The 26787-nt window shown below is 43.8% G+C and overlaps 1 protein-coding gene across 3 annotated transcripts in view; it reads right to left on the bottom strand.

Moving 5' to 3' along the window:
• Window positions 1–1597: 1597 nt before the first annotated feature.
• Window positions 1598–26787, bottom strand: part of MRAS (muscle RAS oncogene homolog) — a 45389-nt gene continuing 20199 nt past the window's right edge. For 2 of the 3 annotated variants that reach the window (XM_083491467.1, XM_083491468.1), the window contains exons 2-6: window positions 20967–21177; window positions 12994–13147; window positions 11723–11822; window positions 10348–10427; window positions 1598–1924 (exon numbers count right to left, since the gene is read on the bottom strand). In XM_083491467.1, coding sequence (XP_083347593.1) covers window positions 1825–1924; window positions 10348–10427; window positions 11723–11822; window positions 12994–13147; window positions 20967–21159 — 627 coding nt within the window. In that variant the 5' untranslated portion in view covers window positions 21160–21177 and the 3' untranslated portion in view covers window positions 1598–1824. The remainder of the gene's footprint in view (window positions 1925–10347; window positions 10428–11722; window positions 11823–12993; window positions 13148–20966; window positions 21178–26787) is intronic. The other variant, XM_083491469.1, reaches the window with a different exon arrangement.

The following is a 26787-nucleotide window of genomic DNA, read 5'->3' as shown; positions in this document are numbered from 1 at the left end:
TGAATTTATTTAATGTAGCTAGATATACCCTTACTATCTCTTTTCCTATATTGGGCAGCAGCTCCCTCCTTGCATCATTTATTCTGCTATCACCAGGTTGGACATTGCTTTCCCTTTGGGTGAAGACAGAGGCAAAGTAGGTATTGAGCAGTTTCACTGTTTTTTTCCTGCCACCCCAACAGCATTTCTCTGTCTTCTCCACACAAAGCACCTACCACTTGCTTGTTCTTCCTCTTGCTCTGAACATAGCCAAATAAACACACACACATATATATATATATATATATATATATATATATATATATATATATATATTTGTAATATATATATTGTTCACACGAGCAGGGCTTGTTCACACGAGCCGGGCCTCATCATTCTCAGATTTGTTCCTGTTCGTTTCTGCACTTTAGGGGTTGAAAGGACAGGGATGTCTCTATCCTATGCAAAGCTGTTCACACCTTGGCTAAAGACAAATTAGGAACTGCTTAAAGGGCTCCAGTTGGTGTGAAGTTGGAATAAGAAACAATGTGCAGAACAGCAGTATTTTGTACCAAAATACATATGCATTTGGGATAGCATTGTGTGACCACAGATTAAAAACTCAGCACTGGAAATGCAGTTAATGGGAGTGTAAACAAAGCCAATGTCTCTCTCTTACCTTACAGGGTTCTTGGAAAGATAAAAATAGGAAGAAGAACCCTGTGTGTTACTTGGACCTCCTTGGAGGAACGCTGGTATGTAAACATTCATTAAATGTCATAAAACTCATAAAACTCAAAACTATTTGACTTCATAAATGAAAGGCAAGGCAAAGGAATTAATAATCTGAACTGAGCCTCACCTTTCAACACCAAAATGCATAGGCGCACAACTGTATTCAATTTGAATCAGTATAAATTTTCTCTCTTAAAACCAACTGTACTCTTATTATTTTGTAAATAATGTTTTAATTTAAATATTGTCAGGATTAGCAAAATGGCTGCTTTTCTCTTTTCCCCCTCTCATGGCAGTTTGCTAACAGAAATACAGCCCCCCTCCCCAAACTGGGATTAACAAGAAGGACGATGACAACAAACAAACAAACAAACCCCTCCGTCCTCTTTCGCTGGCATTTTACAGACGGAGAGTTGGCTGCCCTCCAGGATCTGACACAATGTCTGGAGTCCCCAGAGCAGCTGGAATTCATTTTCTCCCTTCAAATCTATGCAATTTCATATGAAACTACAGTTTGGCTGCATAGCCAAGTACTTCTGGGAGTGTACAGTGCAAGAACACACACACACACACACACACACACACACACACACCCCTCTGCTGTTTCTTCCTTACTCCACACTTGCTGAGCAAGGAAGTTCCGACTGCCAGTCACCTCCCCCCCCCACCCCAAACAACTGTACAAAATGGAATCATTCATGACTGTATAGAAACAGGCTGTGCCCAGAAATGTGTGCAAGTATAACCGAGAACACTGTGTCTCCATTACAAAACAAAAGATTGCCGAGATGGTGAATATTCACAAATACTCCCAAGTCCTAGTAGTTTGCCCCCTGCTTTGGGGGCGCTTTCTTTTCTTCCTTTTCCTTTTTTTTAAATAAAACCACCCTGTGCCGTTTGTCAAGCAGCCTTTTGGCTGAGCTTCAAAAATGCCTTTGAGGTTCTGCTCCCTGCCGAGTCCTTCCGTGCAAGGATTGCTGTTCTCGAAACATTACGTTGCAGTTAGGTGGCACAGGGCTTCAAGGCTGGATTCTTCCCTCCTGCTTCCTCCTTTTGGGTTTCAAATTAGGTTCAAGTTGGAATGGATTGAGAGAAAGATGGGAGAGACAGTCACAAAATCACACACTGCAGTTTGTGGGAGGTGGTTGCTCGGTCCCCACGCCACTTGGTCTTCCTCTTCTTCTTCTGACTTTTCTCTGGGACCTGTTGCCTGGACAGAAAAGAAAAGAAACAGGCTTTCAGGACATAAATATTTCTTTCCCAAAAAGTAACATGTGTTTGGATCTGCGCTATTGGCATAGCAATTGGGTGTGGGTTTAGATCAGTGAATTGTAAGTTTCTTTGAGTTTACAGTTCATCAAAAAGACTCATTGGTCCTAATGATGATGATGATGATAAGAAGAAGTGGTGAATGTAGAAAAAGATAAGCAACTCACACATCCCTCCTGCTTCCCTGATCTCTCTTGAAGAAGGGTACATACAGATCATATATTTAACGAATACTTCCAACTCCCCCACCCTAAGAATCCTGGGAATGGTAGTTTGCTAAAGATGCTGGGTGCTGTAGTTCTGTGAGATGTAAACTACAGCTCCCAGGGATTCTTTGTTTGAAGGGGCAGAATGTGCCTTGAATGCACTTTAGATGTATGGTGTGGTCACAGCTGAAGCTTTCCCCCCTCTTTAAAAAAAGTGGTTGACAGGGTTTCGCTGCGCATACCTGTATGTGTGTGTACATTGAGTTAGGTCTTGAGCTTTCTGAGCTGGAGTCAATTAACAGGGTGTGCAAACAGTAGGGCTCACACTAGTCCGATAGCACTTTTCTCCTCCTCCAAATCCACTCTGGAGGGTTAAGAGTGTGGGTAATTGCAGTCAAACATAACTATACGTAAGTGCTATTTTGTGCATGAAGCAGTTAACAAAGAGAAGCCTCTTCCTAGACACGACTAGGTCATGCCCCCTTACCTCCATGAAGGAGGAAGTAAAGCTGCTTCTCTTCCCTTACTCTCTTTCTCTCTCTGTACTATGTAATCAATCAACGTTCAGACCACATGTCTGAAACTATATTGTGTATTTTGCGCCCAAGAGCAATCTACCACTGTTCTTCTTGCTGCAGCATGGAACAATGCTTGAATTGGATTTAGTAAGTAAAGTTTTGGATTTAGTAAGTAAAGTTTTTAAACTTACTTAACAGGGGTGTGGTGTGTTCATTGCTAGAGTGGTAGAGAGAGGGGGCAAGCATTTTAAGGGAGACTAAATGGGATATGCAAAAGGGTTTGACGACCTATATTCCACACTATGTTGCGGGTTAATTCTAATAGTGTTTTTAACTATGCTGGGGGCTCTCTCCCACTGGAGTGTGTGCAAAGCCCTATGCTTGGAATCTAGACTCCAAGCTAATTCTTTTTGTTAATTACCCACACGTGGGTCAGATCTATTTTCCACCTTCACAAGGAGAACCCCCAGAACTGCACAGCGGGGGAGATCTTTCCATCTGGCAAGCAGAAATGCTTGAGCTGATGGAACGATCATAAGAGTGTGATGCTGAATTCTTTCCCCTGTCTCCAGCATTCCGAGGCCCTTGGAGCGAAGCAGACTTCCCTCCCTAACAGCTGGTACAGAGTTGTGCCCTGAAGGGAGAGCAGATTTTAATCATTATGCTAAGTGCTCTACTAATTAGAGCCTGACTGAACTGGGGAACTTGCTGTGGCTAAATTCACTCAGTGTGAAAAGTGGGCATGGCTTGCTCTGTGCACTTGGTCTCTTGAAAAAGAAAAAAATTGTCATAGCATCTGCTTAATCCTTTGTATTTGAGCACCACCTTCTGACCCCAGCTATTTCACTCTCTCTCTCCCAAGGAACGGAGATGGATTTCCTAGAGTGAAAAAAAGAAGAGGATGGTGGATCAATCCTTTCTTCCCCTTCACTGTTTCTCCACTAGATCTCACAACCTTCTGAAGTGGCTTTGGATTTTTATTTTTATTTTAAAGTTGGTAGAAAGAGACACATGACCTGTATGCAATAGCGACTGTCCAAGGGAGGAGCTACCCTCTCAACAGCTTACTTGAACTGGACTCGGGTGGGGCAGAGCAGTGGTTTGGGTGGGGCTGCATGGACATACCAACAGAGCCAATCTGGCATTTGTGGCCTGCAGCTCTCCATTCAGGTAAGCTGCAGCTACGCTGGGGTCAGGAGTTATGGGGTTGCCATAGTTATGCTGCACCACCCTTCCTGCTATTCTTTCGAAACCTGTTGTGAGCAGAGGTGTAAGAAACATGCAAGAAACCAAGGAGAACAGCAACTCGCTCACACTACTTTCATTTCCCTCAAAAACTATTTTCTGTCTCTAGTTTTGAACTTTGACAGCCGAGAAAATTCATGTCATAGAAAAGGTGTGTTCTTATAATAAAGGAGCTGGTAGCTTCATCTAGTGGCTGCAAGCCCACAGCATCTAATGTGGTGAGTTGAGAGATGGGCTCCTCTACCCAGCCCTAGTCTCAAGAACAAGAGACTGAATGTTGCTCCCCTCATCCTTGAACATTGGGCTGGGGTTGATGGAAGTTCAACAGCCTCTGGAGGGCTACAGGTTTCCCTTCTTTGCTTCACTCATTCCAAGGATGCCCTCTGTCGCTGATCTATAGCCCCCTCCATTTCCAGCTCAAGGTAGACCTTTGCCATTTTCTCCCATAGCACTTGGTATAAATCAGTGAACGCAGAAAGGTGCTAACGTAAGTATTTTCTGTATAGAATTTTGTTGAAAGGGCAGAACAAAATGTCACTATGGTGTGGCATGGCTGCAGCTCTGGTTCTGAAGTGTGTGTCATGTCGTTTAGGTGTAACACCAAGAGAAGCAGCATTTCTCAAGCTTTTCCCTTCCACTGAATCCTCCTCCTATCTCACATCCCTTCTCTGCTAGCCAGAAAAAGCCGGAAGAGTCTTGCAATGACTGAAAAGCTTGTATGCTGGAGAAGGAGAGTCTATGCTGCCTCCTCTGTGCAAAACTGGGGCTGGCAGGCATACAGAGCCTCCATTCTAGCAGAGCTTCCTAGAGAACACAACTGCAAGGCAAGGCTGGGTTATCTTTCCTGGCTGAATGGGTCAGTGTGGCATAATGGACATATACAAATGCCAGATGTCCCATTCCAGTTAAAGGCCTACAGTTAATGAAGACGGGAAGGCAGCACAGAAATCCATTTTGAGATGGATTAATGCAGGGATGCCCAACAGGTCGATCACAATCTACTAGTAGATCCCCGGGAGGTTTTGGTTGGTCGTGGTCGATTGCTGGGTCCCTTTCCTTAGCGTAAAATAGAATTCTGCAGAACTGAAGACGGAGTTTGTTTCCCCAGCAATCTGTTGGTGAGTGGCTGTCCCCCTTTCTCCCTAAAAAAAGCTCAACATCTTTGCCCTGAACCCTCCAAAAGGGGGTAGATCACTGCTAGTTTTTAATTCTGTGAGTAGATCGCAGTCTCTTGGGAGTTTGCCACGCCTGGATTAATGGATAGGAAGACAGTTGAGGGAAAGGATCTTACTTTATAGCTAATGCTACGTGGACGAATGAGGAATGGGTCATGCACAACATAGGGTGCAAAGTGACTTTGCCAGCTCAGAGTTGAGGACACTGCAAAACACAGCATTAAAAAGGAAAGGTTGCCCTTTTAAACTGCTCTGATGGGCAGCTAGGGAGAATGCCAGCTTCAGGGATATTCAAAGAAAGAGAGAGGCTTACAAATCAGCATTGCTTCACAGAAAGCAAAGAAATAAACAAAGAATAGCAGTTCTCCTTATTACCTAAGTTTGCAACAGATCTTTCTATTTAAAACACACTTATTAGGAAGCATGTTCTATTGGACCCAATGGAACATACTTCTTTGTCAACATGTTTTCCCCTCACTGGATAAAATCAGCTACCTGTCTTTAAGGACATGGCAGAGCATGTTAGTGACAGGTGCCACATCATCCCTATGAAATTCCAATTGAATGTGCAGAATTTCTTATGAGTCACAATGAAAATGAGGAAGATAATATTTATAGCATTTTATTTTCAGTGCAGAATGGAATTAATGGTCACCCACATTCTGATTCCATGCATCTGCATGATGTCATTCACATATGGGCTGGGAGGCTCCCAGTCCTTTTTTGCAGAAACATTGGCTGTATACACACTATACCTTTAAAGCACTATACACACTATAGAAGCACATTCTACCCCACCCCCCGAATTATGGGCCCTGTAGTTTACTGAGTTGCAACTCCTAGCAACCATTCACAAACCACAATGACAATAATTCTTCGAGGCGGGGAGGACATATGCTTTGAATAGTGTGTACACAGCCCTTATGATGCCCAAGTTAAGCAAGTTAATGTTGTGCTGCTATAAAAATGGTTTGGCTTCTAACTGGTTAACTGCATGAGAAGAAAAGAATTGCAGTTTACTCTCAAGGCCTGAGAAATAAAATGTATAGGTGATTGAGTTGCCAGTGTGCAAAGAAACTGTCTGACCCATAGTCACCTCTTTAGTAACTGTGTCTTGTGAGTTTGGGGTATGTGTGTGTGTGTGTGTGTGGAAATAAGAGAACCCTAACCAGAAGGAAGACTTTTAGGTTAAAGCCCTCTGGAAAGCCTGTGAACAAAAGGGGTGTTAGTTAAAAAAAACAGGAAAAAGGACAAAGAAACAGATTTCTTTAGAAGTAACTCTCATTTTGAAGATAATTTCAAAGTATCGTTAAACATCTAACTTGCAGACAAGCCTGTTATATGACATCCTAAACAGGTTTTAATAAATTCTTTGAATTTTAAATTAAAATTTAAAATTCTGGATGGTAGGACTCAAACCAATGGCTTCAAGTTGCAAGAAAGGAGATTCAGACTAAACATTAAAAAAAACTTTCTGACAGTAAGAGCTGTTCAGCAGTGGAACAGACTCCCACGAGAGGTGGTGGACTCTCCTTCCTTGGAGGTTATTAAGCAGAGGTTGGATGGCCATCTGTCAGGGATGCTTTAGCTGAGATTCCTGCATTGCAGGGGGTTGGACTAGATGACCATTGGAGTCTCTTCCAACTCTAAAATTCTATGATTCTAAGTCTCCCAGTCTGTTAGGGTGCTCCCAGACTGTTACTAATTTTGGGTAGGATTCAAGCACATAGCAGAAATTCCTGTTGCAAAGTTACAGTTGACTGAGAAGTCTTGTGCAACACACCTGCTTCCCCAGAATGTCAGACTTTTGGCAATAAAGAAAGTGGCGGGAAAATGAAGTGGAAAGTGTGGGATAATACTTGCTTTGACGCAATGTCACCTAATCTCCCTGCTAGCAAATCAAGCTGATCGCTCAATAAGCAGGTCCTCTAGAAGTGCCCTCAGTCCTGTGCCTAGACCCAGCTACTGTGTGTGGGTGTGCAGTGATATGTGAACAGGGGAGTATTTAGAATTTATTTAATGGTGGCAGCAGAATTCAAAGGAATAAGGTAAGCAGGCACCATCATTGTATAAGGGTTAAATAGTGGGGATTCTACCTGTAAAAATACAAAGATGGAATGGTAAAACAGGAAGGCTTTCAGTTCTGTATCAGACACAGAAACACACACAGCATTGTGGCAAAATGGGGCAGAACTGTCACAGGTATTTTCATGCAAGGGGATCAAAAGCGATGCTTGCTTCAGGTATGGTTTACTATATGAATGTAAATCTGGCACTGATGGCATTCTCACTCACAAGTTAGGAATGGATGAATCTGTCCATTTTGGTCTCTCTCAGTTTACCATTATTCCAGTCTTAAATTCAATCTTAATTTCTTCAGCAGTTTGCCATTTTTTTCAAAGATCCTCATGAAAATGCATCATGGATCCATTCTCCACCAGATCAACTCCAACAGCAAAGATGCCCTAGAACAGGGGTCGGCAGACTAAGGTCCGAGGACCGGATCAGGCCCAATTGCCTTCAGGATCCGGCTTGCGGACTGTCCGTGGGGATTCTGTTTGGGCTGCGCCATTTCCCCCCCCTGCACCATTTCCCCCACCACGGTGGCGCCTCCTCCCTCCCTCCTCCTGGCTTCTCCCCGCCCTGCCTACGGAGGAAGGGGTCTGGGTTGAGCTGGCTGGGCGCCATTTTAAGCAGCCCCTCTCCGGAGCCAGCCCTTTCACACCGCTCATCTTCCCGCTGCCACCCTGGTGCTCCTGTGGGCAGTCCAGAGCTCGCCCTGCTGGCTGCGGGGTGGCGATCTGGCCTCCGCTGCCAGCAGGAAGGCTCTGGACTGTGGGAAGGCCTCTGCAGACCTTCCTGCAGTCCAGAGCTCACCCCGCCGCCACGGCAGCTGCTGCAATTTGGCCTCCACTGCCAGCGGGAGGGCCCCCATCCCACCCCCCGAAGCACGGAAGATGTGCCAGCAGCAGGAGGCTCAGTAAGCCGCAATGCAGCCCCAAACCCTGGCGAGGACCCCCCATCCAAACAATGACTATCATCAGTGCAGGCAAGAAAAAATAATAATTTTAATTTTTATCATCTACAATACTGCCTGGCCTGCCTGGTGCTCTTGCATGGAATGTGTCCTTTTAAAATGCACCTGTGGGTTATTTGTGGGGCCTGCCTGGTGTGCATAGGAATTCATTCACCCCCCCCCCCCAAATATAGTCCACCCCCCTACAAAGTCTGAGGGGCAGTGGACTGGCCCCCTGCTGAAAAAGTTTGCCGACCCCTAGAAGGCAATTAGCAAATGGAAAACCAGAGCAACCAGATGCTTGGCTATCCTTATGATGAAGATTCTTTGGGCAGAACCAGATGTTGCCCAATTTGCCACAGTGTCGTGCGTGCGCCTGTCCTTGACGCAAGATTTAAACGACGGGGGCTGCACCAGCTCAGCTCTGAGGGAGTCTTCTCAGTGCCAGCTTTACTAATGAGGAAAATGATTTGAAAACAACATGGCACAATTCCAGCTTGCATCTGTCCTCCCAGAGCGACTTCTCCTCGCCACCCACTCCCTATTTCTGCTGCCAAAGGAGATGATCTAGGATGAGTGGGTAGTGGCACCTGCTTTCCTGAGAAACAGGCATAAATCAGCAAAAGATATGACTGCAAGGAAGAAGGAAGCACCATGTATTTCTCTTTTTCTCTCCACTGCTTGGAAAAATGGCCATGATAATGGTAGCGTTTCTGCAGGCCTATATCCTCAGCTAAACTGAGTCGGGGGGGGGGGAAGAGGCATCACACAACATGTTTTCCAACTCTCTTGTACATGAAACCTAGTAAAAGTGACCATTTCCATGGAAGCACATTTTCCAGGTGGAGTTATTTTTCAGCAGATTCATACGCATGCCAGTTCAGTGGGGCTTATACCCAGGTAAGCATTATAGTATTGCAGCTTTAGTAGGCAGGTTGTGTAGAAATTCAGCAAACAAACCCCCTTGAAGAAATCTGCAGCCAAACTGGAAATATAATCCCAGTTTAGACAGGACAGATTGACGGTTCATCCATTCCACCACAGTGGCTTCTCAACTTGAACTGGCAGTGCTTTTTCCACTCGATGGGCGAGTAAAACAACTCAGCAGCTAAATAAATGGACAAAGACATCCAGTGCTTTTGGACTTTTGCCAAAATAAGATATAGAGGAAAACCAGACACTGTAATACAAGTAAGAGTAATGGAAACTTCCAAGCTAAGTGGGAAAGTTGAGAGGAGAGGCACATTAAGCCCATATTTTAGACTTTTGTTTACATAAAAGCCAACTGGACTTTCCCTAATTTTGCATGTGGCAGAATATGGGTTCATGTTACATTGGGCCACTGTTGCACATGAGATTCAATGGTTTAAAGCAGGTATTTCCAGTTCTGAGGAGCCTCTTCTATTCCAGAGAACGTTCTCAGGGGCTGTACTACCTAGCTGGTTTCTCATTCCCCCAGCTAAGCACTCACACCCAGTCCAACAGCTTTCAGGCTAGATTGGAGCTCAGCACCTCTCGTCTCAGAAATGGACAATTACCCTGAGCTAGTGGTTCTAAGCAGGGTTCTGAGAAAACCTGCAGCTTATTTGAAACTTCTTTAGGGTTTCAGCATAAGAGAGTCCTCTTCCTTGAAAGGCACCTTGCCCACCATTGCTGATCAGGGTGCAGCTGTAGAAGAATGTTCCAGGAGCACAGTAAGTTTGATTGGAGGCTTAAGACGATTGGATGATACCCAATGAACACTGAGCATGGATCTTAGGACCTGGCCAAATTACCTAGCAGATAATTTCCCCCTCCCAGTTTTCAAAGAGAAGGAAGTTTGTAAGTCACCGCCGTAGACCATCTCAGAAGGCAACAACCTTCAAGGATCAGGTGATACAATGGCCTGGAAGGGGCATGTTGAGCTTAGATGACATCATCAGAACTCAAGGCTGACCAAGCTCACATGGGCCATTTGAGTTGATCATGTGGACCATCTGTGATAGAGAGAACAAATGTTTCCACAACTGATCTGGGATAAGTATTGTGCTGCCAAGATGGTCATTTGTGTGCTGAAATATATATATAAACAGTGCATTATATTAAAACTGGCATTTAGCAGTGAGATAAAAACTAGCTCTTGCTTCTAGCACGTGGATGATAGATTCATTAAACTCTTGCAAACTGTATCAGTATTTGGCCAACTCAATAGGATGATGGCTCACCTGATTACTCGAACAAGATCATGGAAGGCTTTGTCAACATTCAATGGGGGATCCTTTGCACTGGTTTCTATATATGGAATCTGGAAAATAAAGGCCCAGTAACTCTTAAATATGTATATTATTGGGGAAATGCTTTTATGTAATGATTCACGAGAAAGAAAACATTTGATTGCACAGTAGAAATTCCATTATAACAAAGAAGGAAGGTGGCTTGTACCGAATATAGAGTTTCATTTTTATTTCCCCAATCTGCCTGAAGACAGTTTGAATAACCAGAAGCTCAGAAAGATTAAAGAGCTGTTCACAGATAGAGCTTGTCACACTGATACTTGATAATGAGGACAAGAAGAGGGTGGGTTACATGTTCCAGGGTTTCTGCTGCTACATTTTGTACACTATTCCATGGCAGAAAATGACTTGATAAAGGTGCTCTCTAGTGGCATAGTTGCACTATAACCTTGCATCAGTTTTATACCAGTTTAACTGACATAGTCTCATGTAAAGAAACTTGGGAATGGGTAGTTTGGAGAGAGCTTTGCTGCCCCGCTCAAAATTACAGTTCCCAAAGTTTTCTGGGGAGAAGGAATGGCTGTCTGCAAAATATATATGTACTTACAAGGAGATCCATATTATTATTACTACTTCATTTTTAAACCACACTTCATCCTGTAACATCCCAGTGTGGGTCACAACATAATCAAATAAAATACAGTAGCACACAACAGAACAGCAGACCCTGGAAAAGGGATATTCAAAAGCATTAATATGAAATATAGAAATTTGCTGCTGATGTAGCCCAAGCAATGATAGTATATTTTTAGAATACATGCAACGTCTTTATAGTACAGTTGTACCTCTGGTTATGAACTTAATTCGTTCCGGAGGTCCGTTCTTAACCTGAAAACGTTCTTAACCTGAGGTACCACTTTAGCTAATGGGGCCTCCTGCTGCTGCTGAGCTGCTGGCAAGCGATTTCTGTTCTCATCCTGAGGTAAAGTTCTTAACCCAAGGTACTACTTCCGGGTTAAAGGAGTCTGTAACCCGACGTGTTTGTAACCTGAGGAGTTTGTAACCCAAGGTACCACTGTACCTTATTTTTTTAAAGCCACTGTGTGGAAGTTTTTGGTGAAGGCACCATAGAAATTTCTGAAATAAATATATTCATATATTCCAGAAAAGACATATACTTGGTGGGTTTGGTGTACAAATGGGCACATGTGCATGCAAACAGTCAACCTAGTCATACAAAATATAGTGGGTTTTTTGCTGATGGAAGAACAGACCTAGCATCCTATGTACTTCCAATAGGCCATGGGCTCTTACAGGCCATTGAATGGTCAAAGAAAACATCATGGGAAAAAACCAAAATACTTACATTGTGCTTTGCTGCCATTTCCTTTCCTTGCTCCCGGGTGATTTTCCGCAAATGCATTAAGTCTACTTTGTTGGCCACCAGGATCATTGGAAAAGATTCCCTGGAAGAAGCAAATAAAGAGAGAACATCAGTACAAAAACTTGCTGGGTGTCACATTATTGGGTGTCACATTATTTCTAGTATCTGAAGAAGACAGAAACCACAAACCAAAGCACTTGCTGGTTAATTGAACAACAGAGCTTGATCAAATCATGACTGAATGCCGTTGTGATCTACCAAGGCTTTTCTTATCTTTTGCTTGTGCATTAAATAGCAAATGTTAATAGCAAATGTACTTGCAGTGGACACCTAAAACCAGTCTAGAAATCTGAGCGTTGGCCTGGTTCACATATGCAAGGACACTGCTTAATTACTCTTCTTGGTCATTGTCAGCAACTAGGAGCTGAATGTATGGACTGACTGCTCGGTTATAAATGTTATTTATTGATGATGTTTATATACTGCTTAACTATTCAAATTTCTAAGCAGTACACATAAAAACAATCCACAGAAAATAGGACAACAAGTCAGTGGACTGGAGGCTGGGACGGCAATTTACATTCAAGGAGGAAATAGTTTCCATTCTTCCTCCCTGCACTTGCAGTCACCCGTAACCCCCCAAAAGCTTATCTGGAGGGTGACTAGGCACTCCTGAACAATGTGGGATGAGGCATGTGCCTGCTGGGAGACTGGGGAATTTGAATTCGAGGGCAACTTAAGGAAACTCACTGAAGGGAACATTTCTCTCCCTTGCTCCCTCCAGCAGCTCTGCCACACCCCCAAATGTACCTGTGGTCAATGTAACATGTGAACAAGCATACTTTACACACAGGCTGGCAGCATAAAACTGAGGATGTCACTTTCAAAGATTTTATAACTGGGTATGACATCTTATTGTTACAAGAGACCCGGGCTAGAGAGAATCTGGTTTTGAATGGCCACATCAGAAACACCAATGCTGTTCATTAAAAAATCTCCATAGGGCAACATGCAGATATTTTAAATATTCTGGCAACATGCAGATATTTTAAATATAACTAATGGGATAAAGGATGGGTCATAAAAATATAAAGTCATAAAAAATGTAGGAGGTAAGGATGCAAATCAATTCAATGTCTACTCAGTCGAGAGCCATACAAAAAAGTTAAGTCTCTGGAGGGAGGGCTCCGACATTTTTACTCCTCAAAAGAATCCATGGGAGTTCAGAGTACTTGCAGCTCCAATGCACTCACCTGTCTTTGACCCGGAGGATGAGCTGGTGAAACCTGTCCACATGCTCGAAGCTGGCTTTATCTGTGACTGAGTAGACTATGAGGAATCCATCCCCCGTCCTCATGTACTGCTCCCTCATTGCGCTGAATTCTTCTTGGCCTGCCGTGTCCAGAACTAGGGATGGCAAGGGAAAAGAGAAAGTAGAAGATACTCAGTTGGACTGCACCCAAATTGTGTGTCCATACTGACTCTCCTGTCCTAAACATATCTACTTGAGAGCTAAGCCTCCTTTGTATACATTTCCAGGTCTATGCTAGAGGAAGGTGGGGCTGTGCATGGCTAACCCTGCCCCACCTCCAGCCCTCCCTAAAGCTGCACACTGACCAAGAAAGGTAAAAAGATTTTAAGGGTGTCATGACTGCATGCATGTAGGTGCTCCTTATGGCTATGCCCAGCTCAACATTTGGATGTTGGGAGGGTGTGCCAGGGCAGCGGGGTCCAGCTCTCCCCTACATGTGTTCAGTGCATGTGTGAAGTCACACACAAAGAGGGTGGCAGATGTGCTTAGGATGGCAGCCGAAGTCTCCCAGATTATTAGTTTTAGCAATGTTGAACACCGCATTGTAACCCAAGAACTAGAATGAAAGGGGGATGGAGCCTTGCAACAGTAAGATTCCCTTCTGACAATCTTCTTTTCCCTTTGCATTACGGATGTACAGCTGTACCTTGGAAGTTGAACGGAATCTGTTCCGGAAGTCCGTTCTACTTCTAAAACATTAAAAAACCAAATCACAGCTTCTGATTGGCTGCAGGAAGCTCCTGCAGCCAATCAGAAGCTCTGTCATACATTTGGGTTCCCAAAGAATGTTTGCAAACTGGAACAATCACTTCTGGCTTTGCGGCGTTCGGAAGCCAAAACGTCCGAGTTCCAGGGCGTTCGACCACCAAGATAAGACTGTATATATTGAAACTCAAACCCCAGCATTTGAGAACCAAGCTAGACAGGGCATTTTGTCACATCGTATGTTGTGTAACTGCATTTTGTTAAACATATAGGCAGCAAAGGAGTCCCTGGACCACAGAATAATCCATAGAGTCCAAGCCCAGGGCAGCTTCACATGGTACACTCTTGGCAGATGCACTGGTATATTTCTGAAAAATAAACTATGTTCAAACACCTGGAGTGAAGAGCAGAGCAGAGGCCACTTCTACCTACCTCCATCCTGGGAACCAACAGAGGTTTGGCTCTTTCATGTTCTTATAGAAGTATTTAGATACTCACTGTTAGAAACAGGATACTGGTCTAGCGAACGGGCCTGTGGTTGTTGTTGTTGCTTTTTAAAACATCAGTCCCACTGTATGCTTGGTGTACGCTTGGTGAAATAAATATTGCTGTTACGATTATAACGTCTTTGTATTCTTTACCCTGCCCCTTCTGAAACATTAGCTTCTCTCCTTGGCTAGGAGGAGGGGAGGCGAACCCTGCTCCATATATTTGCAGTCTGCGTGGGTCCAATTCTGAGGCACCCTTTGGGGGGGGGGGATGGTTGAGAACATTCTTTCCTTCTTATAAAAGTTATTTTCCATAACTCTTTGTTGCCAGACGGAGAAAGGCATGACCTCAAGGCTACTCCTGAATGACTGTTCTAAAGCCATTAAGCAAAAGCAAAGCAAAAGCCCAGGAAGAAAAGAAAAAAAAGGAATTATGCTATAATTGCTTTCTTTTAATATCGTGCCCTTGTTTCTCCAGCAGACCTTGTGAGTGGATTTAAGTGCCGAGGGATGGCACGTGGTACAGTCTTCTGGAACATGGAACGATGACAATCTCGGAATGCATACAAGTGGAGTTGTTTGAAACTGCCTCGTGTCAAGCTAGCGGGTTACTTGGGAAGCTAGCACACCAGAGAAGGCACCAAGCTTGGCCTTTATCCTGAAATGCTTTTCATATGCAGGGAGATTTTGACATGGAAGCACTTGACCTGCCCCCTGAGGCTTCAAATGGAACAGTTAGAATCATATTACTGCAGAGCTAGCAGGGACTGTGAGGGTCATCTAGTCCAACCCCCTGCAATGCAGGGATCTCAACACTTAAGGGTGTACCACATTTTCTCCTTAATATATAAAGTAAGGTTACCAGGCGTCCCCGTTTCCTGGGGACGGTCCCCGGATTTACAAACCAGTCCCCATACAAAATCCATTGAAGTTGAAATTGTCTCCAGATTCACTGAAAAAGATCTGGTAACCTTAAAGAAGTTCTTATGCCTCGGAGCATGTACAGAATGCATTTCCCCCCACTACAAAATATAGAGCCACAGCCAGCCTCTGTATATTTGGGATTAGGGAGCACAGAGGCTCCAGGTCAAAGACTGTGGCCTCCAGGCAAGTTTACACCTCTGTTTTTCAAAGTTAAGCCCTCTGCTGACTTGATATACAGTTCAACATGTTGCGCTAAGGTGATTGTTCCGTCAGTGCAAGCATTTCTGCTTGCCAGACAGAATGACCTCCCTTTTCCTCCCACTGTATACTGTTCTGGGAGTTTTCCCAATTCTCCCAATAGGATTTGGGGAGGATGAGGGGAAAAGCGGGAAAAGTCCTGATGCGCTAGCGGAACTCATTGCGCTTGCTTCTGCTAGGACAACTACTTAGTTGAATTTGGTCCACTGTAGTCATTGCTTGGTGAAACGTAAAGGCAGATACAGGCCTTTTTGTACCACAAATGTCTTGGTTTACTTTTCGTCCCTCAAGACAGCAATAATGACACAGCGTTGGGGAAGCATCTTAGAACAAATAATAGAGCAAAATGATGTGTGGACGGTCCAGTGTAAATCCATCACTAATATACTATGGTTGTGTCAAAGACATGTTATGGAATACACTCAGACACAAAAAACCAATTTGGAAGGCTTTGCAATTTCTGTATCATAAAATATCAGAGCAGCATGCAACACTTCTGAATCGCTGCTATGCTAATTTGTGATCTGTTGCTCTGATTCTGCATTTGCCATGATGTGACGGCATACCACATGATACGAGAAATCCTTAGAAGATTTACAACCAGTGAGGGTGGTGTGAAACAGCCAATGCTTTTTCCCCTTCAAAGAAAGAGAGAAAGGGATCTTATTTTGGGGAGAGGGGAGGGATTGATTCCAATACAAAAAAGCAAACACCAGGATTCAAAACTATCCCTCTCCTTTGTAAGGGAAGAAATAATTTCACTTCTGCAGAAGCATGGATTTGGAGTACTAAGAAGAGATGGCAGAACTAGGAACCTGTTCACTGACCCTGGTGCAAAAAGGGCCTGCAGAATAGAGGCAAAAACCTTAACTGTTTAGCTTATTTAGAAGTTGGATTTTAAAACAAAACAAGAAACCCAGGTACCAGCTCCTCAGTGACAGCGGCTATGCAAGCATGAATGCTTTCAGAATGATCGCTGGCCCTTTAACCTTCTGGTTAGATTATTCCCAAGCTGTTTTTATGATCTTTGCAGAAGCGAGGCAGACGAACCAGCGTGATCTTGGTGTGAAGCAAGAGCACATCTGGAGGTGGGCCAAGCCAAACACAGCAAGAAACGCTGACAGAACTTATGGGAAGAATTTAGGCAACCAGCTTACACGTACTTGTTTAGGGGAAGGCTAAATTGACCCAAGTGGAATTCACTTCTGAGCCAACAGAAGCATACATACTTCTTCAGTTAGTACCAGAGCATAAATGCATAAGATTGTAATTCTAAATATCCCGGATGACTATGGTGTTGTGGGCATAGCGCCTTGTCTTAACCAGATTTGCTCAAGTCTCAGGGATTTTGATGGAATTTGCTTCCAATCAAGTAGGCTTACAATGCCAGCCAGAAATCAAAAGACTGTGAAGGTACCTCCCAAGCATCCTTTAAAACAAAATAAAATCCACACCTCTTCCTTCCCATTTTTTTACCTGCTCTGGTTCGCCAGAAGCAGCTTAGTCATGCTAGCCACATGACCCGGAAGCTGCACACAGGATTCCTCGGCCAATAAAGTGAGATAAGCGCCCATCCCAGAGTCGGTCACGACTGGACCTAATGGTCAGGGGTCCCTTTACCTTTACCTTACCAAGGTGCTGACACTTGGTCGGTAGTTTGAAGGAGGGATGCAAGCACAGGCTGCAACTTTAGATTTGCACAGTTGAAGTTGATAAAATGGATTTGTCACCCTGGTGCAACAAATCCTTTTTTTTTTTATAAAATTTTTATTTGGTTTTCTGCTTTTATAAAGACAAAACATACACAAAGAAAAAACAAAAGACAAAAACATGTATAAAATCAGCAAATCCCCATTTCATAGCCTTGTTCCCTGACTTCCCCCCACCCCCCCTCATGCATCCCAGTTTCAAGATTATGTCAGCAAGTTGATATTTCTCCTCTTAACAATCTTATTCATCTTATTTCCTTTTTTATAATAAAAATTAATTTTCATAAGTTGGACTTAAGTTCTCTTCCATCGATTTTCATTTTATCTTAATTAAAAGTCATCTTAACCAAACCTAAAAGTCTTAAGAGTTTTTAAGAGTCTCTTCTTCCCTCCCTCCCATCCCCGGTTTTTGTCCCTTCCCAATAAAAATCCAAATTCGAAGTTCTCAGCCTGGGTTCCTCACGTCCGAGGCTTTCAAATCTATTTCCGTTCCTCTCCGCCTGTCCTGTTGGTAGTCCTTTATAGCAGTCGTCAGATCTGGGAAAAGTTCTTTCACCATCAAAGTATGTCCTCTTCCGACAAGAAGATTCAAAGGTAGCTGCTGAAGTATTTCCACAAAGTCTATCTCTTCCAAGTCTAAGTCCAAACGGAGGCCCCAATCATATTTCTTTATTTTAAATTCCTGTACTCCATTTTGTCTTGGGGCCTCCTCCTTCTTCTTCTGTATCTCTCGCAGACTTGTGGTAGATATGTTCCCAGCGTCTCCTTGCTTGTATTCCACAGATGTCAACTTTTGGTTGTTGCTTCCCAGGATTACTTCTTCTTTTTCTTGTTGTTTAGTCTCTTCCAGCTCTGTAGATATTGTTTCCCAATCAGCTGTGGATTCTTTCTCATTAAGGTCCTCAATACAAAGAGCAGAGTTGCCTGTTCCCAAGGTCATAGTCTCAAGTTGTTTGTTCATGGCCAAGCTCTGCTCCTGTAAGATTCCCACCAATTGAAACATCCTTTCGATTTCCACTAGTAACTTTCCTTCCACAGCCATTGTATCCATTGTAGTTTCACAGAGTTCCCCCTAGGGGGAATCTGGTTACTTATTTGCCTTTTCACCAACAATCCTTTAACTGATTATTATTACTTTGTTTCCAACAGTTTCAGCTCAATTATGACTCGTCTTAGTCCATAGGAATCTTAAATGGCAATTTCTCACTTTAAACCGCCCGTTTGGCAGCTTTGACAGCTGTCAAACTCCGCAGCTCTAACGCAGGCACAAAGGCAGGACGTTCCCGAGCCCGGGAGGGGGGGTTGTTTAAAACAAAAGGAAGGTTTCCAAAACTCCACTCTCCTGCACAAAATTTCCTTTAGTAAAATCTTGAAAGTTAGTGTCCTTTTTAACTCACCCCGCCAAGGGTAGGCTCTCCAGCTTATCTCTTGTGTCGTTGCTTAGATGGTCTGCAAGAGGGGGGGTGCGGACTTCCTTTTAGCACACCCCCCGGTCGTCTCCAATTGAAGGTAAAATTTTTATAAAGTCCCAATCCGTCTTACTCACGGGTGATTCTTTCAGTCCAAATTTTCAAGGAAGGAAGTCAGCGCTCTCCGGTCATGGCTCGCGGCTTCGCTCCACCGAGGTAGCGATCGACTCTCAGTGCCACGCCACCCCCGTATCCCCTCCGCAGCCTTTAAAAAGGCTCTTTGCGAATCAGGGGGGGCGCTTAAGGCACCCGCCGAGTCTTCAGTCCGCAGGCTTCCGCGCCTGCGGTTTTTAAGGGTCCCCGCGTCGCCGGCGCGGCAAAGACCCATCCTCAGTGGAGCCGATTCCCTCCGGAGCTCGGAGGGAATCCGCCATTTCCAGATCGCGTCAACCCGGAAGTCCCTGGTGCAACAAATCCTACCCTGCAGCCCCCTTTTAAATCAAACAAAAAAAACCCCCCAAAACTTTTTGCAGTTAGGAAAGTGAAAAGTGTGGAACAAATGAAGGATTAATGGGAAGACATATAAAACACCTTGCAAGAAAGTCGGGATGAATGCTCAATAAAGATTGGCTGGAGCCTAACTTCTGTTTAAGCTTTGTGCAAGCAAATCAAGATGGAGGCTCAATGAACAGGTTGCCTGCGAGGGGCCAGTGCTCAGGTTCTTGTGAGCCAATAGGCTCAGTAGACTTCTGTTCGCCTGCCTTGTTAAAGCATTTTTCTTTGGCTTCAGATTTGGAGCACCAGCACCAGACTGGCCTCTAGCAAAATAAATAAATAAACAAATAAACAAACAAACAAATAATTAAATAAATAAATAAATAACTCTGTAAGCATCAGATTCAGCAGCAAATAGACAGAAGATGTTGGGTGGTTGCAGCAGCGGTGGGAGAAAACAGGAGACTAAAACAAGTTGTTTCATCCAAACTGCTCAGAACAAAGGTGGAATTAATTTAGTGTAGCAAGATTAATTCTTGGATTCCAGCCGTGTGTGCATAAACATTGCATGTATACAAATGCACTGAGTTTGTGAGCAACTGGACAAGCAGCCCCAGGAGAGAAATGATGAAAATAGCTACGTGCAGAGAAAGTGGTAGTGGTTATCAAAAAACATCCCTTGCATAATAATTCACAAGTTTATGAATAGCGCCTGCCTTGGTTACCTTTATTTTCCTACATTGTTCTCTAGTAAAAGTAAAAGTTCAAGAGGGGGTCGGATTTCTTTTCAGACCCATAAGAGTGCTTTTCAAGTGCACACGCCATCTGAAGCAAAAACAGCAATGACAACAACAATGCAAAATGTGAATCTGTAGCTGAGTCGATTTCAGGAATGGCTTCAGTTTGTTTGTGTAAATTTGGGAACACTTTGAAGGGCTAGTGCGATGGATTGATAAAGAGGGTGTTTGAGGAGACGTGGGTTCAAATCTTCACTTCACAAAGCTCATGGAGTAACCTAGAACAAGCCACATTCTCTCCTTCTCTCTTCGCCTCACCTGTTCCATAGCATAGTTGTGAGAACTGAATCCCATATATGCCCCTCTCAGGTCCTTGAAGAAAAACCAGGAACTCAGCATGGCAAACAAATAAATACCATCAATCTCACCTTCATACCACTGCTCAGTCTTGGAGCCAGTACTGAGAGAAATACAGTACAGTGCTAATGTACTGAAATTCGCTCCTGGAACAACAGGTAGGAGAGAACTTCTGAGTTTCTTTATTTGAACTAGGGGAGGGTGTAGCACAGAAGTTTCACTGCTTCCAGCCAGGAAGGCAGAGCATAGCCATCATGCCTAGTAGCCATTGATAGCCTTCTCCTCCATGAATTTGTCCAATCCTTATTTAAAGTCATCGAAGTTGGTGGCCACCACTGCGTCCTGTGTCTCTAGCAAAATCTACTTCTATCCAAGTGTTTCATTCTTTTTGTGTGAGTGTTCTTGGCTTGACTTCTGTCTAATGCCTTTTTGTCTGTTGTATTGTTTTCTCTTTCTCTCAGTGGTTTTTATATTTTCTCTGTAGCACACTGCCTAGCAAGATAAACATATTTTTGAATACCTGGGCAAAACACTCCATTAAAGACCCAAACGCCTGTGCGTTCTGGTCATGATCCCCCAAACCAAAACTTCAGTGATTCAAATCATTATCATTAAAATAACTTTCATTTGGAGAAGAAATACCAAGGCAGGTTGACAAATATACTCTGCATGGAATAAAGGGCAAATCGGAATAGCTCCACTTGATTCTTGCATCTCATTTATCCGTACTGAGATAGAACATATGCAATCAATAAGATATATGGAATTTATGCACACACAAAAGTTGAGCAGCATCAGATGAAAGCCCATCAATTCAAAATAGGTGGCTCACCATCTAGAATGGCCCACTGCCCATCTATCTCCGTATGCTTCAGGTAAGAGTCTTCAATAGTTGGATCATAGTCTGGCACAAAGATCTTCTGGAAAAACTGAATGGTGAGGGCACTCTTCCCCACACCCCCATCTCCGACCACCACCAACTTGTACGTGGGAAGGTTTTCACTTGGAACAGCACTTGTAGCCATGGTACCGATAGGTTAGAACTGGAAAAGAGAGAGAATTCTTGTGTCACAACAAAACAGCATGCAAGCTTTCGAGTTCTCCAAAACAATTTGTCAAGATGATGGTAAACAAAGAAACTTGGGGGTGGGTATTGAAAAAAGGTAACTGGTAGTAAAGCTATGGATCTGGCTCTCATAAGAGCCTAATACGAAACACAGAAGGAGGTAGCAGTCATGCAGATGAGACTCTGCAGGTACCATGAAGGAACCAAGGAAGCCATATGTCTCCCTGAGGATGGCGTAAAAGTCAGAGATGAGAAAATGGCCACTACATGTTTCTCCTTCCCAAAAGGCCATGGTGCAACTCACTCCCACCTATCATCCTACAAAGCCTCATTTATATGTCTGCTACCTCCTCCCATGTTATGTCTTAAGACTCTGGCAAGATGATCTTCAGGTCTGAGTAGGTAGGTAGGTAGGTAGGTAGTAACCTGCCTGATAAAGCACTGGTGTTAATAGGGTTGTATTGTATTGTATCATCCAGTCCCAGTTAGTGATCTCACAGCCTTATTCTAGGCCAGGAGTAGCCCATGTGGTTCTCTCCAGAAGTTCTTTGACCACAACTCCCATCATCCCTGGCCACTGGACACGTCAACTTCACCTGATGGGAGTTGTAGTCCAAGGACATCTGGAAGACACAAGGTTAGCCACTTCCATTCTAGGCTAACTGATGTTTCCAGATCCTTTTCAATGCAGCATCATGTACTGTTGTAATCCAGCTTGGAGGTACCAGGACTTGGATACACAACTGAAGCCAGGAAAGGTCATAGTTGGCACCCCATCCTAAGCTGCTAAGAGAGTTCTCCATTCCAGAGAGACCACATGTGTCTCATTGTCATCTGCAAACTACAAACCTGATCCTTATAAGGGAAGTATAACTCCACAATCTCCTTCAGAACAGCTGGAACCCCACTCACTAGGGGCAGGATGAACCTTCCACAAAGACCTCTCTGTCGTCTCTGACTTGGACTTCAGCTTACTTGCCTTCACCCATTACCACATCCAGGATTTAGCACTACCCCTAAATTTTCAGCGTCTAACCCAGGTTTGGATTAGCCTGGCTTCATTTGCAAGACAAGCCTGATTCAAGGTCTGTAAGTGGGGGAGACAGGAGACAAAAGATGGCGGGAGACCTCAATTCTTCTTTCCCCTTCTGGTCAAAGTCAATACATAGTCTACGCCTTTTAGAAGAGAGCATGAAGCTCAGAACCAAAACATCTCATCTTGCCAAAAAAAGAAATAAAAAGTTATCTGGGGGGAAAAAGCCTTTCTGAGTATGTATAAACTCCTCGGCTGAGAAACTGCCCATGACAATGATTTACAGTATCCATGGTAACCTGTGTGACGTTGAAATTGCCTAATCCTGTTATGAAACCTGCAAGTGAGGGGGGGGGGAGACACACTTAGATACAACAACAGCAGCTGGAGCTGCCTCGGTGTTCCTCCTTCTCTCTTCCAGATGGTTCTCTCAAAATCTGTAGCTTTCATATTTAGCAACAGCTACAGGACGCTATTGCTGTTTAATTGTGGCCATGAAGCTGATAATAAAGAGAGAGAGAAACGTCCAGTGTTACAGACTAGGCACCAAATCCCTCAACAATACAACAGTGGTGGTGGGTCTGCGCATGGCTTTCCTTAGGGACATGGAGCTCACCCAGTGCACCCAATCATTGCGAACCTGTATCTCCCAACCTGCTCTCTGTCCCAGCCCAACTGCACAGGAGATGGAAATGATAAATTATCACCAGTGAGCCATTTAGAGCAACCTTGTTTGTTCACGACACATGCCCACAGATGTACTAAGCCTCTGAAAATTGGGGTTAAACCAATCAGGAGAAGCCATCACCTTCCTGCCCGTTTCAGAATTGCCAGGGTCCCTGGGGCTGGTCTCCTTCCTAAATCAAACCTACATTCGTCTAGTCCGCAATTCTGTAGTCTCCAGCGTATTCTGGTTGGTTCTCACATATCAACCATTGCCCATTTCCCTAGCTCAAGGCAGCTTTGCTTGGAGCCCTAGGAAATCTTGTTGCTTCAGCTCAGGTTGGGAGCTTATACAGGAGCAGGAAGCTCCAGAGGAGATCAGGAGATGGAAGTAAAACTCAGAGATGGAAGTAAAATTGGTGAGGGTCAATCATGACTTGAGGCCCAGATGGCTGAACAGGTGTCTCTCCCCATAACAGCCTACCCCTTATAGCTGGTATGGCAGAGGGAGGCCTTTCTTGTTATCACACCATTGAGGGAGATTCACCTGGTGGTGACACAGGGTAGGGTCTTCTCTGTGGTGGTGCCCCATTGTGGATTGTTCTCCTGGAAGCAGTTCTGGTGCCAGAGCTTACAGCATATTGGCACCAGGAAAAGACCTGCCTGTTTGCCGGGGCATTTATGGGACATTAGCTGCAGCTGCCACTGGGAGCTGTAAGCAGCATTTTTATTAGTTGCTGGGCTGAAACCTGCCCTCCAGTTTATCAAAAGATTTATTTCAGTTCAAAAGTGGCTTCTGTTTTTTGGTCTCATTCTAATGGTACTTTAGAATTCACTGGGTATGAGGTTTTTTTTTATTATGCCTTGTTGCACGGTGGCCAAAGGTGGCACGGTGGCCAAAGGTGGGGTGTGCATGCTCTCCACTTGAGGTTTTTTTTTTTTTTTTGGTGTGTGTGTGAGTACTTCAGCAGCCTTCTTGATCTCAAAAATCACCATGGGAAGAGTTACTTTGTGGCATCTTCTCCTGAGCTTTAATGGAAGTGTGGAAAGCCAAGGAGGATGGCTACCAAACGCCTAAGATTGGTGCACTCACTAATACTGTTTAATTGAAGTCTTTCCTTTTGCATTTTGCGCACCCCAAAAAATGTTCCACGTGCATTTCTTTAAAAGTAAAAAACCCAACAACTTTATTTTAAAACAACCATCAAAAAGCTGTCAGGTGTACCATCCAGCTGAGGTCTTCAGGGAAGGTGAGCGCTTAAGAATGCTGCAGAGTACAGACCCCTGGAGAGATACCGTAATTTGCAGAACAAAACAACACTCACAGACCTCCCTCAGCCACCTTGAAAGTAGGGTCAGCTCAACACAGCTTGCATCCCATCCATGAGAATGTCACTGGCATTTTCTCTCCACCCTTTGAGAATTTTCAGATTAAATCTTTTTTCTCATTAATAGATGGGAAATTGTTTTTATTATTATTATTTAAAAAGGACTATTTTTTGGCACACCGCTAGTTTTTATGAATGAATGTTAGTGGATTTTTTTTAAAAAAAATGTTCTTAATTGTTTAGAATGGATTTTTTTTTGATTAAATTGCATTGAAACTCTCCCTGGGTTCATACAACAAAAGTCAGGCTAAACTATACATTTAATAATTAAATCACAACAAATAATGGAGAGGGGCAAGCTTCCTTGAAAGACGGAGCTTGCTCTCTCTCTCCCATTGTCAATCTGCCCTTGCAATGTGCATCTGCAGCAGACTGGTGGGCAAAGGGGAGGCCAAGTGATGGACTATCAATATTGGTTTCTGCTTCCCTGGGTGTTTCAGCCTTATTAATGAAGGGTTTCAGACCCAGGGATGAATGCTGGAGTGAATGAGAAAGCTGTTCATTAGACCTAGAGGCACAGTCTCTATCTACTTCTATAGTTATTGCCAGCAGCTCAACACATGTCTAGGCTAAAGCAATCAGTGGAACTACAGGCATGGTATCAGTGATAAATGGGAAATAAGAAAATGGGCACTTTAGAGTTGCCTTTCAGAATAAGAATGGACAATGACACCCATTTGTTAACTAAGTATGTGTCCTAGATGCACCCCAGAACTTGCTGTGTAATCCATAGTGGTTTCAAGGTAAGTACATAAAGGTACCCACGGTGGAAAAGATCTATGTGGAAAATGTACCTGGAGGACAAAAGGTTTGAAAACCATTGCTAAGTACAGTGGAAAACTTTGTTCAGGCTGCATTTAAATGAACCAACCAAATTCAAATGTCTTAGACTAATACATTGGTGAAACGCAACAATCCTTTGGATTCCTCTGAATTTTGAGATGCAGATCTTGGCTCAAAGAGGTGGCAAAGTACCTTAAAGCACATATTTTAGGATTACATCTGTTTCAAATTGTGTACATCGAGAGAGAGAAATATGTTTTTAAGATTGTGATGAATATATATTTAAATGCAAGTTTTCACTTAAAAAAAAAAAGTAATCACAAATTACTGCAAAAATGGGACAGAATGGACATGTGAACATGTGTAAAACTGACATGGTCCGTTCGTCCCAAACTATGGCTTGAATGACTGTTCAAGTTCAACTGGTTTATTTTAAAAAAAACCTATGGCTTATATTTGTGCGCCCAAACTTCTCTCCTCTCCCTAAATCTGTTCTTTTGTTTTCCCCAAAGCCCTGGATGCATATGAGGAAAAGGGTGTTGGTGGGGAGAAATCTAATGAGCATTTGTTTAACCTTCCACTTTCGAAACAAGGGCAATGACTCCTGCCCCCACTCTCTCACTGCCGCCATTTCTAAAATTCTCACAAGTCAACTTGGTGGCTGAAATGAGAACACTTCTGTACATTTTCCTGTGAAGAGTGAATGACCCTTCAAGGCTGATTCATATGATGCTGGCAATTCTTAACCTCATTTTACGGTTGCCAGCTGTTCTCCCCCTGCCACCCCCCTAAATCTCACATAAGGGAACCAGAGCTCCTCACCTGATGCCCTCTCCATCTCTGCTGAAAGAGCAGCACTTTCTCGCTTCGCCATCTATGTGGAATGCGTTTAAGAAGAAACACAGTCCTGGAATTGCACAAAGGAACAGCCAAAGGCCTTTGCTCCTTGATGAACATTTAACAGTTATTTCGGGAAACACAAAATTATAGCTTCGGCGATAAAACCCACGTCCCCGTAAATTACTGTGGTAGGCAGAATCAGAGTGTCACGGTGCTGCAAACTTTCCAAGAAGACAGGCAGCTAAAGGGCTGAGTGGAGAGTGCAATTTCACACACCCCTCCTGCTTATAGGTTAATTAGCATAACTAAAAAGTGTCCCAGGAGACCTTCAGTGTGAGGACAGAAGAGGCTCCTGGGATTGCACTTGCAAAAGCTTGTGGGATGGCTAGACGCCATTTTCATGCTCTTCTTTGCCCTTTTTCATGCCACTTCCAGTTTTGCGGTGATGTGTGCAGTCGCATGTAAAAAGGCAAAGGTAAAGGACCCCTGACAGTTAAGTCCAGTCGCAAACGACTCTGGGGTTGTGGCGCTCATTCTGCTTTACTGGCCGAGGGAGCCAATGTTTGTCCGCAGACTAAGCCGCTTTTGGGAAAACCAGAGCAGCGCACGGAAACATCGTTTACCTTCCCGCCGGAGCAGTACGTATTTATCTACTTGCACTTTGACGTACTTTAGAACTGCTAGGTTGGCAGAAGCAGGGATGCTCACCCCGTTGCGGGGATTCGAACCGCTGACTTTCTGATCAGCAATCCCTAGGCTCAGTGATTTAGACCACAGTGCCACCCGCGTCCCGCAGTCACATGTAAACATGAATAAATGGGTAATTGCCTGTAGGCATTTATATTCCCTCCACAATGCCCCAGCTTTTAGATGATAACTT

The sequence above is a fragment of the Podarcis liolepis genome (genome assembly GCF_965112155.1).
Source record: "Podarcis liolepis genome assembly, chromosome: 1".
NCBI classification, from domain to species: domain Eukaryota; kingdom Metazoa; phylum Chordata; class Lepidosauria; order Squamata; family Lacertidae; genus Podarcis; species Podarcis liolepis.
Note: the sequence above shows the minus strand (reverse complement) of the source record. Positions and strands in the feature narration are given on the sequence as shown.